Source organism: Lepisosteus platostomus, chromosome 4 (genome assembly GCF_059453375.1).
Source record: "Lepisosteus platostomus isolate fLepPlt1 chromosome 4, fLepPlt1.hap1, whole genome shotgun sequence".
NCBI classification, from domain to species: Eukaryota; Metazoa; Chordata; class Actinopteri; order Semionotiformes; family Lepisosteidae; genus Lepisosteus; species Lepisosteus platostomus.
The window spans coordinates 63,092,903-63,112,049 of NC_142614.1; the positions used below are offsets into that span (position 1 = coordinate 63,092,903).

General features: G+C 36.2%; 1 protein-coding gene across 3 annotated transcripts in view; it reads right to left on the minus strand.

Annotated features, from left to right (window-relative positions):
• agtpbp1 (ATP/GTP binding carboxypeptidase 1) overlaps positions 1–19,147 on the minus strand; it is an 85,153-nt gene that overhangs the window by 11,756 nt on the left and 54,250 nt on the right. For 2 of the 3 annotated variants that reach the window (XM_088630203.1, XM_088630205.1), the window contains 5 exons: positions 17,233–17,413; positions 15,877–16,006; positions 13,236–13,367; positions 10,907–11,083; positions 6,758–6,918 (listed from right to left, as the gene is read on the minus strand). In XM_088630203.1, coding sequence (XP_088486329.1) covers positions 6,758–6,918; positions 10,907–11,083; positions 13,236–13,367; positions 15,877–16,006; positions 17,233–17,413 — 781 coding nt within the window. Of the gene's footprint in view, positions 1–3,168; positions 3,347–6,757; positions 6,919–10,906; positions 11,084–13,235; positions 13,368–15,876; positions 16,007–17,232; positions 17,414–19,147 lie in introns of those variants that run through there. The other variant, XM_088630204.1, reaches the window with a different exon arrangement.

The following is a 19,147-nucleotide window of genomic DNA, read 5'->3' on the forward strand; positions in this document are numbered from 1 at the left end:
GACAATACACAGGGTGGGGGAGGTCAAGCGAGAGAGAGAGTTTTTTACCCTCTGTCTAAAAACCCAAATAACCCGGGGAAGAGACTCTGGGGGGATCATTGCGTGGTACAGAGCGGAGCTCAGTCAATTCTTATGGAATGTGTTTTCTTTCTTCTTTTTTTCAGCATGGAATAAACCTGTTACTTGATTCATATGGATGCCCGGTTACGTTATACGTTTTAGGAACGTTTCATCTAAACAAACACCACAAAACTATTCTCGATTGTATTTCTGAATGTTATGTTACACCTACAGTAGTTCACTGCTTTAAATACATCGAATTAAGACACCCAAATTAATAATGTAACATGCCACTGTTTGTGCATGAACAAAGTTATACTGAGATTTCCTTAGATACGTGATTAAAAAAAAAAAATTTTGAATCCCCGGCGGAACACATTCCATAAGAATCAGTGCTTTTACAGTATATATCGCCTTTAAAGGTGGCTTCTCAAAACGCTTTACAGGATAAAAAAAAAGAACAGCAACAACAACAATATTGTATTTCATTGCACTTTGAAAACCAAGTAATAACTTAACTATATGTGCAAACGTTTCATATGTCGCTGTTGTGAATGCCTGTGGAGTGTATCTTATTTGCCTTACGTCCTGGTTATCTCGCTCGCCCTCCCCCCCTCTCCCTCAATTCAATTCAAGGTGTTTTATTAGCATGACAGATGGGTACAATCAGTGTTGGGTATTTACTTTGCTTTGAGATTCCACTTTTAAAGGTGATATATAAAATTTTAACTAAAATAAATTGATATCTTGGTCTTCTAAGTATCTTAATAAACTTTCAGCATAGCTTTCTCCCCGTTTAGATTTATTTTTCTTAACTAGTATACTTTAGATCTTTTTCTCTGAACCGGGGAAAATCTGATCATGTTTCTCTATAACAATAATAAAAAAACATAATTTTACATATCACCTTTATGTGATATCACCTTAAGGATGCGCAAAGAAATTTAAAATAGTCTTCTTTAGGTGTGAGGGTAGGAGTGGATCGCAGCAGGCATAATCGGCAAATTAGGAAAACAAAGAACAGGACAGGCGAGACGTTTATCCAGAGAGCGAGTGATCAGAAAAAGGAACAGCTGTTACACCCAGGTTTTACGCTCTCTCTCTGTTGAATGAATGAAAGCATTTTATTAAAAACGCGTTTGCGTTTGTCTGGGTATTTACTTTGTAATCTGTGGTTTACATCTACTGTATTGTTTTGAGATGCCACTTTTAAAGGTGATATGTAAAATAAAGTTTTTTATTATTGTTATAGAGAAACATGATCAGATTTTCCCAGGTTCAGAAAAAAGACGATTAAAATCTGTAATCTTTGCACTTGTATGTCATCGGAAAATACAATCAGTTTCTGCTTTGTGTAAGGATGGTGTCAAAAAGTAATCTAAGTGGTGAGAAAGCTGTGCTCCTCAAAGCGCTTTACAGGATAAAAACAATAACAACAATAGTGGCTGGGCAAACACTTTTTTTTAAAGAAATACAAAATGAGATACTGTATAATGATGTGCATGAACAAAGTTATACTGCAATTTTCCTTAGATACGCGATTAAAAAAAATAAATTTTTTGAATCCCCGGCGGAACACATTCCATAAGAATCAGCGCTTTTATACAGTATATCGCCTTTAAACACATATATTTAAACACACGTTTATGATTTAAATCAAAACGCGATTCAAATCAATATAAATGTTTATTTTGTAACGCATAGGTGACTATTCATTGTTATTAAAAAGACTTAAATTCGATCATGTTGTGATATTTAGAAATATAAATTTGTTTGGTGCGAGTGAGGTTTTATTTAATCTCTGACCAAGGGAAACGTTTCATTTTTTCAAAGAAATGCTTGTTAAAAAATAAAGTCATAGTTCCATGGGATTCGATCACAGACCATGTGACATGGGAGTCAGGAACCTAACCCACAGTGCCACCGGCACGGTCACATGCTGAGTGCTGAAAAAGCACTACAGAAACATTATCGACAGACAATGTACAGATTTGATAAAGCTATAAAATAATGTAATTAGGCACAGAACAAGTTTACAGCACAGTACAATAATAAATGCTGACCATGACTTTAGAAGCATAAATTACCTTACACTCAATTTAAACACAAGCTGTCTTTAGCCCTCTAAGCTGGTTCATACAGAAATGTAGAGAACCAGGCTCAGAACACACAGCTTCATTAGCGAATACATATGCAGGACAACTGGAGAAGACGTTTTACAGTGGATGGATTTTTAGAAACATCCCATCAGTGAGATCACTGAAGTCAACTCCTAGGTAACTGTCGTGTGGATAGTTTCACAAGAATCAGACAAAGGTTTAAGCATCGCTTGTTCTAGATAAAACTGCAAAAAAAAAAACAACAACCTATAATGTACTTCTTTGCGGCTCTGTTTGCCCAAATCATATATTCACAACGTGAAATTAGAAAATAATATTACGTAACCAAAATCCGCAATATGGAAACAGAACCTGTGTAATTGTTGACAGATGATGTACTCGGAACATTTTTACAACACGAACTACAACATTTAAAAAATGACTTGTATGTACTTGATATCTCTAATCAATCCACGGCGATATAGTTAAAGCAGTCCCCTCACAAAATGAAACTAAAACGCCCTGGGCATACCGTTTCGCGCTTCTTATCAGTTGCTCAAAAGTAATTTGACCATATGAAATGCATAATATAAACCTAGAAACATATACGTGAGCAGTATTTACGTAGTATCGGTGTCAAGACATACCTCTCAAATACTGTAAATCAAGTTAAAAATATCTCAAGACCGATTCTGGTCATAATGAAACCATGTTTCGTGTATGTTTTCTTTAAAGTACCGAGACCAGCCATATACTGTATGTTTATGTTCCAAAATTAATATCGTTTATGGCCTTCACACGCGTTGCAGTATGCTCCTATTCTTTTTATGCTCAGGCACTAAGATTTCCCTTCAGTGGTAAAATTCCATATGAATATTCAATACTACAACGGGCACAGTAAAGACGTTTACAGTAAATCTTTCTACGACAGACCAACGGACCACGAGTGCCCCTGTCGGTCAACCAGTCACGTACCGCGGTACCCCGCGTCATCTTGCATCACGATGCGCGACGCCGTAGCCAATTACCTCCGGTACGTGTCTGTACCGCGCACTTTGAATGGCTGCATCTGTATGTTTGTGTCTGTCCTGTCATGGACTGGTGTCCCATCCAGGGTGCACTCTGCCTTGTCCCCACTGCTTGCATTTTGAACGGGAGGTCTGATTAGCCACACCGTTTTCTCCTTCCTGTGGAAGAGAAAACTGCATAAACCAATGAATACTTCTTATTCACTGATGTTCAAATGGCCCACGCCATCTCAGACTTTACTGGATTGTAGAAGGTATGCGAGTTTTAGGCTAGTGTGGATCTCACACCGGCCTCATAAAACAGACTGCAAACAATACTCGAAGAACCTCTAACCCCACTTAAAAACTGAAATGAATTTTCCAGTCGAGTAGCATTCAACAACATCTCAATGCCTTAATTTGAATACAATGACTACTAAATAGATCATGAATGTTTTTCAATTCCACCAAGCTCAGAAACTGCTAGAGAGGTCAATACTAGCCTATAAAGTGCATCTCAGAATATTGCTGGATATTCAGTAAATCCTTACACAAGAACAGACAATAAACCCTTGAATAATATATGCCATGTATTTACACGCATAAGCATTATGAAAGCATTATTGTGGCACATAGCGCAAATTAATGAACATTTTGAGGAGAGTGGGGAGCAACGAAGTGAGTCAATATTAATAGTTCACAACTATGTTGTTAACAACTTTTTTAGGATTATAATGTAAAATGGCACAATAGTTCAACAAATGGCATGATTTAAAGTTCAGCAACAGGTGAGCAGAATGTATTTACAAATTGAAATTGTTAGTTTGTGAATGCTAGATTAGATCCATGCATTATTTATAAAGGAGATACTTTATCTACAACATTTCTTGTTTCCTCCCATTATGAGTGCTGGTTAGTACCAAAGCTCCCAAACTAAATTTAAATAAGATGTTCTGTGAGTAAGTTAATTGCATAAAAAATAAAAATGTCAAAATTCCAATCTCTTATCAGATGAACAAAAATAATAAATGAGACAAACAATTATTCATTAATTTGTTATTAATGCAGAAACAGAAACAATCTTTAATTTCAAAGAAAATTCTGAAACATGGGTAAACTTTTAATTTTCAAGTTTTTCTACCGTGTTTAATCGATTTAGTCTCAGATGAAAGTTTCAGCTACATAGCCTATGTGTAGATAAGAGAAGAGAGGAAGTTCAGAATAATGAACTCAGCCACAGCTACAGTCGCATTTCCACAAATACCACTCGCATAAAATTATTTGCTTTACTTCAGCACGGTACTGTGAATTTTATATTACGAAAAAAATGCAACACAATATGCCAGAAAATGTAAGAGCATCAAATGCATAAGAAAAGAAATGGATGTTTTCACATTTAAAAGCCACTCAAGACTATGTGGGATAATGAGCTAATCTTTGCACAAGGTTTACAAAAATGTTCTTAACACAAATTGGTTATTTCTATGTTGAATGACAGATTCCTAAGACTAATTGTAACATTTTCTTTTTGCAAACATGCCTTATTTTAACAAACAAGAACAGTCTAAGTCAGATCCTTGGTAAAAATTACATATAACATATGGCTAGGGGTTTCTGCTGACATGATCCCTTGCCTGTTGTTCAATGAGCATATCCAATTCTCACTCTTAAATACAAGGACATACTAGCAATGTTTTAAAAGCTGTGATCAACAGTTTATTATGTGCTACATTTGTATTTCTGTAGTCTAAATTATGAACATTTCAAAGATCTCTTGACACATTAAAAAACTAAGATAGGTCTATTTGAAACTTCAACATTTATCAAGATTAATTCAATGTCACAAAATGTTTGGCATCATAAGCATAACAATAAAATAATTCTGTGATGAATGTATTCAGTAAATTCTATACGGTATTTAAATGCTGAAACAATTGCTGATAGTGTGATATAAGGTATATAAGAGTATTTAGAAAGAATGGCAATATAACTTTTCATGCTTTTCTCAATATACTGTAACACATGCTATGAAAACACTGTATCCCCCACACAGCTGAGATGCGTGTTGCAATCCCGTCCTTTAAACTGAATTACTGTAAAATAAGAATGACTAGTTGACAGAATATAATTAATAATCAATGAACTACATTAGAATAAAAAGCAAATGTAAACTAATGGCAAATGGTGTTATTTTGCTTATTTTACTTAATAAAGGTAATTACAATTACATACAGTATATTAGCTTTTTCAGATGTTAATTTTAATGTTGAATTTGACTGGATTTATGAGAAAAAATTAATACCAATTTGTCCGCAACTGTGACAAAGATTTTTCCTGTTCCCAGAGCAGTATTTGTTGAGTGTTGCGTCACAGGTTGTGGATGAAATTTCCTGAGGTAGACGTTTATTTCTTTGTAATGAAAACCCCTTCAGCTGAAAGTTTTATTCCATCTTAAATCCAATTATGCGGTGTAAATAACATATTCTGAACCATTATGACTTAAACATTGATAATACTTTTATTATTCCAGAACATTACCTTTTGCTAATTCTATTCAGCTGGCTTAATCTAAACTCTCTGTATTCAGTCTCACATTGCTATTGTTATTGGATGATATTACCGCTTTCGTTTAAGTACCTTTAGCTAAATTTTAGAAATGTAAATTGAATGCAGCACTTTCATGCCATCTCCTTTTTTTCCATCATTATTCAATTAGTTCAACTAAGTGGTACTTTTAAACACTTTTTCACATAAGAGGAATGAAAAGTAAAAGATGAAAACACAGATGCAGGCAGACAATTTGGAATGTATATATTTTTTTACTCCCAGTATTAATTAGCCATATGTTTATGTCCTGTTATTTTCTTAATGTGAGCTCCACACAGCTCACTGAAGAAGTGCCAGCATGTCACAGAGACAACTGATGCGATGGCAAACCAGGGATATTCAGGCTGATTCAAGCAGACCTGGACATAGGATATCCTAGTCATAGTACTCGACCTCTGCTCCAAATGAGTGCCTTTACTTCAGCCCTATGTATTGGGCATTTGCAATGGTCAATATTAAATTATATACTCCTAATCATACCGGATGTGTTTCAAGCAGATATTATAGCAGCAAGGACCTTCTTGTACATACTGTATGGCCAAAAGACAATCTTCCTCATTCTGGACAGCAAATATTAAAATCCATCCGAGAACATGTGGAGTTACCTGGACATTTTACTTGTCATCATTCTGCATGAACAATTAATTGTTGCAACAGATGCTCGGATTGACTAAATAAGCTTTCCTCCACGTACGTTAGTTTTAGACAAATTACACATAATGTACAGAAAAAGTCTAAGAAATACCATAAAGTAGTGTATGCCTTCATAGAATAAACCCATTACAGTGAGCTGCAGCAGAGGGCTAAAGGGAAGAAAGATGTTCTTCCGTGATCTGGTGAAACAAGAAGCAAAACCAAGTGCTTTTAAATAGGTGTTCATGATGTGTTATACAGCTTAACACTTAATTTGTGTGGAAACAAGCCATATTGGGCTGTGTTTTGATTCTGTTTTAAAGAAAATGAAGGAAGGAAAACTTGACACACCTTGTGACTTTACAGCTGGAATCAATCAAATCATTCTCCATATCCAGGAAGTGGGAAGGATTCCGGTACTCCAGTGGAGAGGTCAGTCTTTTTAAGCGGAGCAGTCCGACACAGAACTTGGCTCCCATCTCTTCCAGTTCCTTTGTCCCAATCTGAAGACCCTGCAGAGTAAACAAACAAAAGCATCTTAATCCCCCCAAAAATCTGAAATGATGAAGGGGTCAGAAGTTGCTATTTTCTGTTATAGCACCAGACTCACAGTACAGTACATTGAAGTCATTACTTCTAATCATCTTTTGTACTTTTGCACTGTAGTTTTTTTTAAACAAGATAAAGTGTTTTTCTTCCAGATCTTTAAGTGAATTGAGACAAACTGTGGACAGTGTACTTTAAAATAATAAAATAAGTGATACTGCATAATTAACCAAGGGATCATAAGACATATCTCTCTTCTATTTTGTTTTTCAAATGGGATTTTCTCCTAATTATTTTAATCATTTTAAGGTAAATAAATAAAGATAGCAAAAATCAAGATTAAGAGCTATACTGTAAAACAATAAATAAATCAGTAATGGTTAAGCAAAAATGTCAATCCTACTTGCTATTTTAGATGCTAAAGACTGAGATTCAAGGGGTTATTGTACATCTGTGCAAACATTCTTCAAACTACCTATGCTAGTGGGAAGTTGGACAGCATGTGGCTATTTCCAAAAGAAAGCGCTGGAAAGAACACATAGTTTTCCATTATAGAAGCTAATGTACTGTACAACAGCACTGTGCCAAAAAAACTATTTATTTTGGCAAATTATAGATCTGAGAGACATACTAGCAGGCATTATTAATGGATATCATAGAAAAATAACTTAACACCTCACAGGGACACATGTGCCAGCATTTACAGATTTAGTTGTTTTTTTATTGCAAAACTTCAACTAGAGGCTGAATATTTATAATTTTCCAGATTTGGCTAAACAGCAAAGTTTTGTCACATCCAAAATGTTTCTGAACAACAATTTTTAGGCATTATATTTATCTGATATTTCTTAAACGTCGTTAGGATGGAAATGTCACAGTGGCTTAGATGACATCTGTGCAAACATACTTTGTGCCATCTCTGGCTGCAAGGTTTCTGCCAGTAAGTAACTATCCATCCATCCATTTTCTAACTGCCTCATCCAAATCAGGGTCATGGGGGAGCCTGAGACTATCCCAGCAAGCAATGGATACATCCTGCATGAGACTCCAGTCCATCAAATTTCAACAACAACTGCTAAGCGAATCAAGTTTAGCTCTTTTATGTCAGTCATGTCACATTTTCTGGACAACAACGTCTTTACTGATATGTTGAATCTATTGGGAAACCTGGGGCTTTTGAAATGAGATTCAGGTTTCCCGAAGAAACATGTGGGACCACCATTTTAGTCATTTTTGTGGTTAAAAAAAAGATTGTGAAAAATTGGCAGAAACCAAAATTTTTACATTTCTGCAACACCTTTTTATTTAAATAATAATAATAATAATAATAATAATTGCTTACACTTATATAGCGCTTTTCTGGACACTCCACTCAAAGCGCTTTACAGGTAATGGGGACTCCCCTCCACCACCACCAATGTGCAGCATCCACCTGGATGATGCGACGGCAGCCATAGTGCGCCAGAACGCTCACCACACATCAGCTATCAGTGGGGAGGAGAGCAGAGTAATGTAGCCAATTCATAGAGGGGGATTATTAGGAGGCCATGATTAGTAAGGGCCAATTGGAAATTTGGCCAGGACACCGGGGTACACCCCTACTCTTTTCGAGAAGCGCCCTGGGATTTTTAATGACCACAGAGAGTCAGGACCTCGGTTTTACGTCTCATCCGAAGGACGGCGCCTGTTTACAGTATAGTGTCCCCATCACTATACTGGGGCATTAGGACCCACATGGACCACAGGGTGAGCGCCCCCTGCTGGCCCCACTAACACCTCTTCCAGCAGCAACCTTAGTCTTTCCCAGGAGGTCTCCCATCCAGGTACTGACCAGGCTCACACCTGCTTAGCTTCAGTGGGTTGCCAGTTGTGAGTTGCAGGGTGATATGGCTGCTGGCAAATGGTGATAGGATGGAACTATCAGAGAAAAGCAGTGTGTGAAGAATGCCAGAGAACAGATGAGGAATCTTACAGCCATACATATACAGTATTCCATTCCAGCATCCTTAGAAAAATAAAGTTTTTACTTTTAGTAAAGCAAAAGCAAATAACAGAAACTGTTTTACATACAGAACCTGCCAACTGAATCTACTTTACCATTCATGAAAACCAAAAGTAATCACAGACACAAATTAAGCTACTTCAAACTAAGTCATACTCCAACAATTTCCCATTGTCAGCTGTCTGTATTGAGGCTGCTCATAAGGGTCTAGGTCTGACTGGCTGTGTACATCTGTCTCAGTATTCCCTTTCACAGCCAGGAGCACAGCATCTAAACTCAACCCCCAGGGAATCTCCCACTTTCATAAGGCCATCGTGTGCTGTTTATTTGCAGAGGTTAAGATTATTTTCTTTAGTGTCTTTCTTAAATGTATTCTTAAAATGTAAAGGTATTATTGATTTTATTTTAACATTACACAAAAGCCTTAAATCAGACAGCTGAGGCGATACCTTTTTCTGCCCAATTCAATTTCCATTTTCAGGGAAATTACACAACTTTTTAAACAAAACTGCTGATTGATGGGTGATTTTTCAGTCATGAGGATGAAGGTGTAAGAACACCTGGTTAAGGTTAATCAGAATACAGTACAGCATCAAAGGTGTTGATTAACATTCATTTATAATTATCACCCATACTGTATATCAATTCAATGTGCTATCTTGCTTTCAAACACAAAATCTACAGCACAATATCACCTGTCCAAAAGATGATAAACTAAGAACCTAAACAAATTTCATAAGACTTTATACAGTACAGAATGTGATCTATATAAATACACTGTTTTACCAGAAAGAATGTCTGAATATCAATGTCTAGTTCAGTTCAACCTTAGATTCAGGCATGGCACTAATGACATGTTTTTAAAATAAACTGTCAAAACTATTGTGTCGCAGATATACATTGTTGCACAGCTTAATAGTTTAAAAGCATTTGTAATTCTGAAAAGGGATGTACTTGTAACACTCAGACAAATTAAGGAAACCAAAACTAGATATAGAGAACTGTATTGGCTTTATTTGGGTGTATGGTATTCACAAAAAAATGGAGAAAGTTTAAAGGGAGAAATTTAAAAGTACAGTAAGCAAGATATAAGATCTGAAGGACAAATAGTTTTTTTCAATCAAATGGGTGGTGTTAAGCTTGAAGTTCAGTAGGTTGAAGTTCAGAACTAAATCTCAATTCAAGTGCCTAAATCCACAGGGTCCTATAAGAAAATAGTAGAATTTGATGTTCAATAACATTTAGCTATTAGTAAGTGAACAATTAAGATGAGATGTTCTAATAATTGGAAGCTGTAGAGCATTTGGGACAGTAAATGGGGAATAGTAGTTCTTTACAAAGATAATTACAAAGATTTGGAAACATTTCATGAAAATTTGGAAACTCCTCCGAAAAGTTATGAAACCGAGTCTGTGGGATTCCTTAAGTAATTTAATGGATTGGAGGTCCTACTTCTTAGCTTGGACCAAATGACATCCTGTTGCTTATAATCTTGCTTACATCTTTAATAAATGGTGAGAAAAAATGCTTCCAACATTTTAGACTGTAAACTGTGGAGACGTATCAAGTATGGCACCCAAGTGTATTTAAGTAGTTTTGCATTCTAAATTTCCACTTGCTTTGAATGGAAAAAAAAATAAAGACAGCTGAATTAATTTGCTGTGAAGAGGAAAGTAACAAAGATTATAAATGAGAGGACACCATATAGCTTTCATTGCTCATTCAATGGCAAATTCCTTATTCAGCCTCCCTTTCCCGATAAGATTCTGCAGAATCTGCATTCCATAGTGCAGCTTGGTAATTTATTACACACAGTTCTGTGTAAACAAGTTCCTCCAATTCACTCATCTTAAATCTTACTTGTAACCCAGAACGTCCGAGATTGGTAATGACTTTTTGGGCCCTTATTCAGTAAAGTAATCAATTGTTCCAAACCCCTTTAATAACTTTACCTTATATTTCCCTTGGTCACAGCCACAGAGAGTGCTTTCCATAGTGTAGCTCTTCTGTACCCCTATTTCACGCCACACCACCACTCGAGCTGTAGACTCTTTGGACTTTTCAACCACAAAACTGCAGCTACTCATGCAGAATGCAGGGGCTATTTGGCTTAAGATCTTTGGCAAAGTCTGAAAAAAAAACAATAGAAATCAATGTAATGGTTCAAAGCATATTTTAACTAGAAATGAAAATATATAACAAACAGTACATTTTAAAGGTCCTGTTCCTACAAAGAAAAAGGAAATTTGACAATACAATGAGTCAGTCTTATCTGCTGTAGACAACAGCACCATCTTGAGGAAACATTTCCACCCTACACAAAACAATCAGCTACTCCACTACCTGCTGAATAAATATTACATTGTTACAATTAATGAGATTAATTAGATAACCCATTCTTTTGGTACCAAAGCAGTAACCTATACTGAAGAGTCATATAGTCTGAGGATAATTAAATACCCTACAGGGGGCTTTATCTTGTTGATACAACAGGGTCCTTTTCCTGCTGTTTATAGAATAGCGTACAGCTCCGTTTTATTTAATAGAACTTAAGAAAACAAACGTAAATTAAATTAGTAATAAAAATGTTACGACAATGAAGTGAAACACAAGAAACATAATTAAAAAAGAGACATCTGAATGGCTGGCTTTTCGCCAAAGTACACTTAAAATATACATTGCAGAAAAAAAAGGTTTATGAACTTCCCATATAATTATAGGAATTACAATTTCATGATAAGCTTGTTTAATCAAAACTGGTCTTTCCTTAAGTAATCAAAACAGTTTGTATTGACCAATTCAATCATTTTGGGAGACACAACAGTGTAAGAGATAGAAAAAATAATAAAGAATCAGTGTATGCTATATACTGTAATAAGTGAAGACTGCTGGGAACAAACCACTGTTCTCTAAAAGAACATTGCTGCACCAAACAGCACCTGAATAATCCACAAAAGTACTACTCTCTGGACAGGTAAGCCACAAAATGAACTTTTTGGCCACAATGATAAATGTTTTGTATGACAGTAAATTGCTATTTGTTGACTGAATTGTATTCTTTAACACGATCATAAATTTGGTGTTTTGTCAGAAAATTCTGGAGAAGAATTTCAGACCAGCCATTCCTTAGCTGAAGGTGAGACAAAAATGGGCCATGAAGCATCCTAAACAAACAAGCAGATCTACAGAATACCTGAAGATGACATTTCACATTTTGGATTGGCCGAATCAAAGTGATGTGAGAGTCTAATAAACAGCTATTGGAAACATCTAGTTTAATTCACTGCTGCTTAAGAAGGTGCCACCAGTTACTCAATTTAATGGCTCTCACATTTGAGAATATTTAATGCTGAATTACTACATTACTTTCAATAACCATTCTTATCTAATTCAGGGACACACGATCCCCGATTTTTGTCTCAAGAGGCATTGGGCGCAGGGCAGGATACCCCCAGGATGGGACGCAAGTCTGTCCCAGGGCAAAGACAGACATGCATACACTCACACCATGTCCAATTTTACAGAACCCAATCAACCTACCAGCATCTTTGGACTGTGGGAGAAAACAGGAGCACCTTGAGGAAACCCTGTGAGCACTTAGAGAACATACAAACTCCAGGGAGACAGCACCCCAGGAATTAAACTCCCCAGTGCGGCAAGGGAGCATCGCCAACCACTGTGCCACCCAATGTTGAATTATTTCATAACTCATCCAATTATATCTAATGCCATTGTTTTTGCACTCTTAAACGGGTTAACTTCAACTTTTACTTAGGTTTTTGTGAAGATTTAATTACTATTTAGGTCTACAATATAGAAGAATGTGGACCCACATAGGAGGTTCAAAAACATTTATGCTTAAGACAAAATATTTTAAAACGTACTCGGACAAAAAGAGGCACACAAATAAGAAGTAAATAAGAAGAATAAGGGTTTTTCTACTGCCAATTGAGAAATATCTTAACCAGAATTCTTGTCTTTTTTTAGCAAGTTGTTTGATCTGTTGATGTCAGATATACAAAGATGATAGAACTCATGTAAGCATTAGGATTGAGATGCTCAAGGAAATTTTGTTAGTAAATATTGTTTTACATGTAGAGTGCATTGACAATATTTATCCAAATTTTCATTTTAGGAATTAAAAAAACTGACATTGAAATATTTTTGTTGCAGTTATTTTTTAATGAGTTTGTACTCTTAGGGTATTTTGTAAAGGTATAGTGATAATATTAAATATTCAGCAATGGGACAAACAGTAGCCTAAAAATTTAACCTCCTTACCCTGTACCCAAGGTCTTCCTGCAGCTCACAAGATGATGCACTCACATTAGTCTGCCATACCGTTTCCTTGATACTACAGCCATACATAAAGACATTCTTTTTGCGAGAGTGTCCATGATAATCACAATACACCTGAAAGTTAGAAAGAATGGGTTTCACTGGCATGTACTGTATCACATAACAAAACCCGTATAAAAATATTACTTTTCTTAATCATTGCACTTGTAGATTCTTGGGAGGGATAAGCCAGGGTTACAATAATGTTTTCTTTTAGATTATTCATTCTGATTTAGGTTTTCTCAACATTTTTTGTAATTACCATTGTAAATAAATAAGCCTTCATCTAAGCAGATTGATCTGATTACTGTTGTTTACTACTGAAGGATTTAGTCAAAACTCTCATTAGTATAGTTTTATAATGCATTAAGACATTCAAAAGTAATGCAAAATAAACACAGATATACTGTAGTGCATATGTTACTGTATATTATAACAAAGGATATGCGATGAATGCCTGTAAAAACAATGCAATCTGTATAATTATCTGCAATACAAATAAAAAAAGCAGAGGTACACGGTCTACCACATTATTAAACAGAAAGTTCTTAAAAGTGACTTAAATGAATGGATAAAAGCTTACTTGTTCAGCACTGTTTCAGAGAAGGGAGAAAATAGTGCAAAACAAGGACAGTGCAGGGCAGTCTGCATTCAAAACTGCTTCCATTAAAAGAAAAATTACAGTCCTTAATAACAAGTCCTTTGAAGGAGTTGAAAAGGAATCAGGGTTATAAGACTATCTTCCTAGTAAAGAAGAAGAAGCACTTCACAGCTGAACACTAGAGAGAAAGGTAGTGAGAAAAGCTGGATAAAATAACACACTGCAGGTCCGGATATTCCCTGGTCAAATAATCCTAAACCTACCACCAGTGGTGCTCTGCAGCCAAAATGTGCACTGCCATTTGGGTAATCCTGGATCACAGCTAGTTAGTGACATGACTTGTATCATATGGGCCAGACACTATACGGTTACAAAGAGTGTATTGTTTGGCCCACTTAGGAGCACCCTAAAATACTAGGTTGTTCTTAAAAAGTGTTTTTTCTATAACGTTAACTGTAAGCCCTCTTTTTTCATTTCTGTACATCATTTGCACCATGATCTTTTAACCTCCATGGATCAACATTCACACATACACTTCTAAAACACAGCAGAACTGTTTCTAGTTAGAGCTAACAAAATGGACCACAATAATGTAACTCCTTCCTTCAACCAGGAATTTAATGCTTTCATTCTGTTGCTACAGCATTTTGAAAAATTTCCCAGGTCTTCCATATTTAAGAGAATCTTATTTGGTCAAATTCTCTGGATGAAATTCAAGTTTGTTTGTAACCATTTTTGTAAAGGTTACTTTCTTTGTAGCCTGAGTTTGTTGGATCTCTTCACTTGACAACAGAGTATTAGAGTAGAGGTTATTCAAGATTCCATGGCAATGTTCATAACAGTAGGAGTTAACCTGGATATCCTGGCTAAATCCCACATTGGTCTTGCCCTGCCTGGGCCACCCAAAGGCCTTTCTTAATTCAACTGGTGAAGCAGCTTCTCCTGTGCAGTGAGACTACTGATGCTATTCACCTTGGTGGATGCTGCACTTCAGTGGAAAATGATGTGGATCCTTCCTATATTTAAATAGATCTGGGATGAAAAGTAGTATACATATGCAAGAACTTCTTATTAAATATCTGTAACTACTTTGGCAAAAGCTCTTTTTTTGTGAATGCTAAGGATGTTATGCTGAGAGACTAAGCGAGATGAGATGGCCTAATTGATCAGGCCCGTTTGTTGTTCCACCTGTGTTTGGCGATTTCCCTGAAAGCTCCAGGGAATAAGCTGCTGCTCTCAGTCACCTGACTAGTTGCTAGTAGACAATTGGTCAAGTGACAGTTTAAAAATCAGGAATTACAGGCTCCTGTCGATTTGCTGTCTGGGGAAAACTTTATATATTATACCATTACCCATAAGATTTATCACTGGCAATCCCATCACTCTGTTTATTCTGATCTTTACACTTTAGATTAATCACTGCATACTGAACAAATCTTTACATACAAATCTTTAATTGGGAAAATAAGTTATTGACTTCATAATTTATTGTAGTTCTCTATGCCACATTACAATTTAAGACATAGATTGACTCTTCCAAGAGCTACTACTGACTTTGGGCACAAGTCATTTCAATTTGTTAATGCTCGTAACAACCTGCAGTGTAAGCTGAAAACATCCAGCTTTGTAAATGAGGACATTTTCATGTGTATGATTAAATCTTCTCTCCCTAAACTAAACTAAAACTGATTTATCAGGTTAAATGAAGGATTAATTACCACTCTCTGGCCACAGCCAACAAGAAATGAGATCTAGTCTCTACAGAAACCTTTACCAGTTTTGTGGAGCTGAGGCCACAGAAGACATGCAGGCAACATGCTTTTGGGTATGAGAGATTCATTTTTTAATCTGAGTTTTACTTAAGTCTTTCAAAATAGTCATAAGTTGCATTACTTCACAATATTTTGTGCATCCTATGAGGAACAGGAAAAGAATCGGAGTAAGCTTTTAATATCATTGCAACAGAAATAGTTATAGTCTTACCAGTGGGGTCCTCTGTAATGCAGCTAGATACTGCAGTAGGCTCTTCGTGTGATAAATTGTAGGGTGAAGATCAGGGCTTGGGGTTTGCCATTGACGATTGAGATCCTCACCACTAAGGGAACATCGGTGGCTTTCAGAAAGAAGAACAAGGAAAAAAGGTTTACTGTAATCAGTTGAAGAGAAACACATTTTTTAAATGGAAAACATTAATCTTGTTCCTTAACGTTATTATAAAAAAAACAGGAACTAACCCAATGTGAAAATCATTGTAGGCTCCAATTAAGAATACTTTTGCAATAAAACCATAATTTAAGTGAAGGATACACCTCACATATATTCTTTAATAGTTCACTGATAAGGAAATCAACATTAACAGGGTGGAAATGTTGTCAGAGAAAAATGAAAATTAAATCTTTTTTAATTGACTGTAATTTTTCAGAATGGGATTAACAAAGACATTAGACATTATACGATATACAAAGGAAATGTTACACATTAAAGCAGAAAATGATATATTAGTATTTGGTACTTCCTGCACAAGCACCATGTTATTATGTAACCCAATTAAGCGTGAAAGCAGCAAGTTCTTAAATTACAGCCTTGTCCTCTTTTTGCTATAGCTGTGAGAGTTTCTTATTCAAGGTATTTCCATGTGTTTACTATGGCAGTGTTTGCAAAGGCCTGGTGCTAGAAGACTATTTAACTCCCATGTTTTCAATCCACTTAGTACATAATTGTTTAACAATTTCCACTATTTCATGACACATAATATACCCATACCCATACCTGTATATCCTAGTTTATTTTAAAATACAGGACTATCATTTGCATGCTGGTGCAAAGCCACTTTCACTTAATACGTGTGTATCAGAAACTGCCATCAAAAGCCCATGCTATTGTCTACTTGCGACTTATTAAAATTAGCTTCCATTACAACAAAAAAGTAAAATGTAAGCTGTGTTAAAAAAAACACAGGTCTTGAAGTATAACTTCTTATGACAAAAGCATAACAATGTGAAATTTACAAGTTACAAAAATTAACTTAATCTCTTTAACAAATTCTGCAGAAATTTCTAATTCCAGAATCAGTTAAAAAATAAAAGGCCTTAAGATTTATAACTGGCAAAAAGCGTACACAATGCAATTCCAGTAAAACGGCTCTAGAGCTCTGAAGAAATCTTGGAAGTAATCCAGTGGATTTAATATTTTGTTTAATATGTTTGATGCTTTGTACTGCATAATCAGACTTCCAAAGAGTTCAATGAAAAAAACAAAGAAGTAATTTTCTGGATCTTGGTCTTCATGTTCAACAATTTACACAAACTACACATGTGAAGCCACACCGTAGAGACTCACTTTCCATTGATAACTCCATCTGGGTTCAACATGGGAATAATTTTGAAAATGTAGGATTCTCGCAGGCTTTGGGCCATTGGACTATTGTTCATTAAAAACTCCAGAGTTCCTTTCATTACCCAGCTTGCATTAGTTTCTCCAGGATGCACACGGGCAGTGAGAAAAATGTAGGGACGATTTCCTGGAAAGTAACACAAGCCATGTTAGCAAGGCCAACAACATAAACCATGGCACACATACAGCGTGCTGATCTCGAACCTCATGCGTGCACCAGTAATGTCAACCAAGAACATGCTTTACTCCTGTGGCAAGGGAGGTTAAAAGTATTAGGGCACCATACTGGACAGACGGTGCCTGTACTGCCCTTTGCATTGTCCACTGGACGACTTTCAAGGTGAACAGAATTCTGTTGCCAAATTTAATAGGTCCAGCCACAGTTTTATCAGACCTCCTGTAAATCCACTGTTTTCCATTCTTAATTTAAAAAACCCAACAACAAAATTTTGTAAGTCTTCAAAACACAGGCACATACAAAAGCCTAGACTGTATATGAGAATCTTGGTTTGGCTACTCAATGGCTAGTGCAGTGCAAAACCAGAGTACACTGAGCATCAAAAGCATGCCAAAAAACAGGCCTGGTTGCTGGTCAGATGCTAGTGTTGGACAAATGTAGTTGAAGCTACATGTTTAAGTCTCATTTCTGTGAATGCATAACCCCTAGCAAAGCACAGTAGTGTGGTTGCTAGCACTGTTGTTTTTAAGTGTATGCTCTCTTCATGGGTGTGTTTTTTTCCAGGTTCTCTAGTTTCCTCCTACAGTCTAGACAGTAGATTAGTCTCTGGACTAGTCCATGTTGGTAAATTGTCCCCTGTTTGCTTGAGTGTGTGGTCTGGTTTCCTGTCAAGGCCATAACCTGCCTTGCTCTAGATGACTGCTGATTTAGGCTAGAGCTTATCATGACCTCCAAGCACAGTTCCTGCTCTGACTTCCTGATGAATTTTATACAGACTCTTTTAAGGTCTTGAATGGGAATCTACAAATCTACATTTTCTTTTTAATCTAGTCATAAAACATACTTGTTTAAACTGGAATGCTTGTAGGTTTCATGATGTCGCTATTGTTTATTGACAAATTGTCATCACATCACCTTCGATAAATGCTGATCCAATTTAGGGTCATGGTGGCCTAGAGCCTATCTCAGGAAGCACTGGGCACAAGGAGAGGTACACCCTGGAAGACTGTCGCAGGGCACAAAAAGACACAAACATGTATGCACTCGCACCAGGGCCAATTTTACAGAAGCCAATTTACCTACCAGCATGTCTCTGGACTGTGGGAAGAAACCAGATCACCCGGAGGAAACCCACATGCATACAGGCGTTTCACACAATCTCCATACAGACAGCACCCCAGGAAATGAACCCAGGGCCACCATGCCTCCCATGACACATTATGTGCAACTCTTTGATTTATCAAAGGCAAATTTCTGAATTTATTGTACAGTGACATTAGAATGTTTTATGAAAGACACTTCATAAAATTAATAGTATTATCATCATAAATTTGTAAAATTATCAAAACCCCATACAGTATGAGGTTTAAACATCACAGATCACATAATTTATAGCCCTCTATTTGAGAACTAATACAAGAAAAAAATATAATGTTAAGAAATAGTAATCAAAACAACTATTAATATTACTTCTATTTTGCAGATCCTCTTCTGGCATAGATTAGAGCAGCAAGATGCTTCCTGTAGTATGCTACAAGGCTCTCCTGATGCGCTATTTATGACCAATCCTCCAGCCAGAATTGTTCTAGATCATTAAGACACTGTCGATCCTATTTGGAAGGCACAACGGCTCCAACTAGAAAACAACCACTGCTCTAATTTATATCAACGGTCTAAATTCCT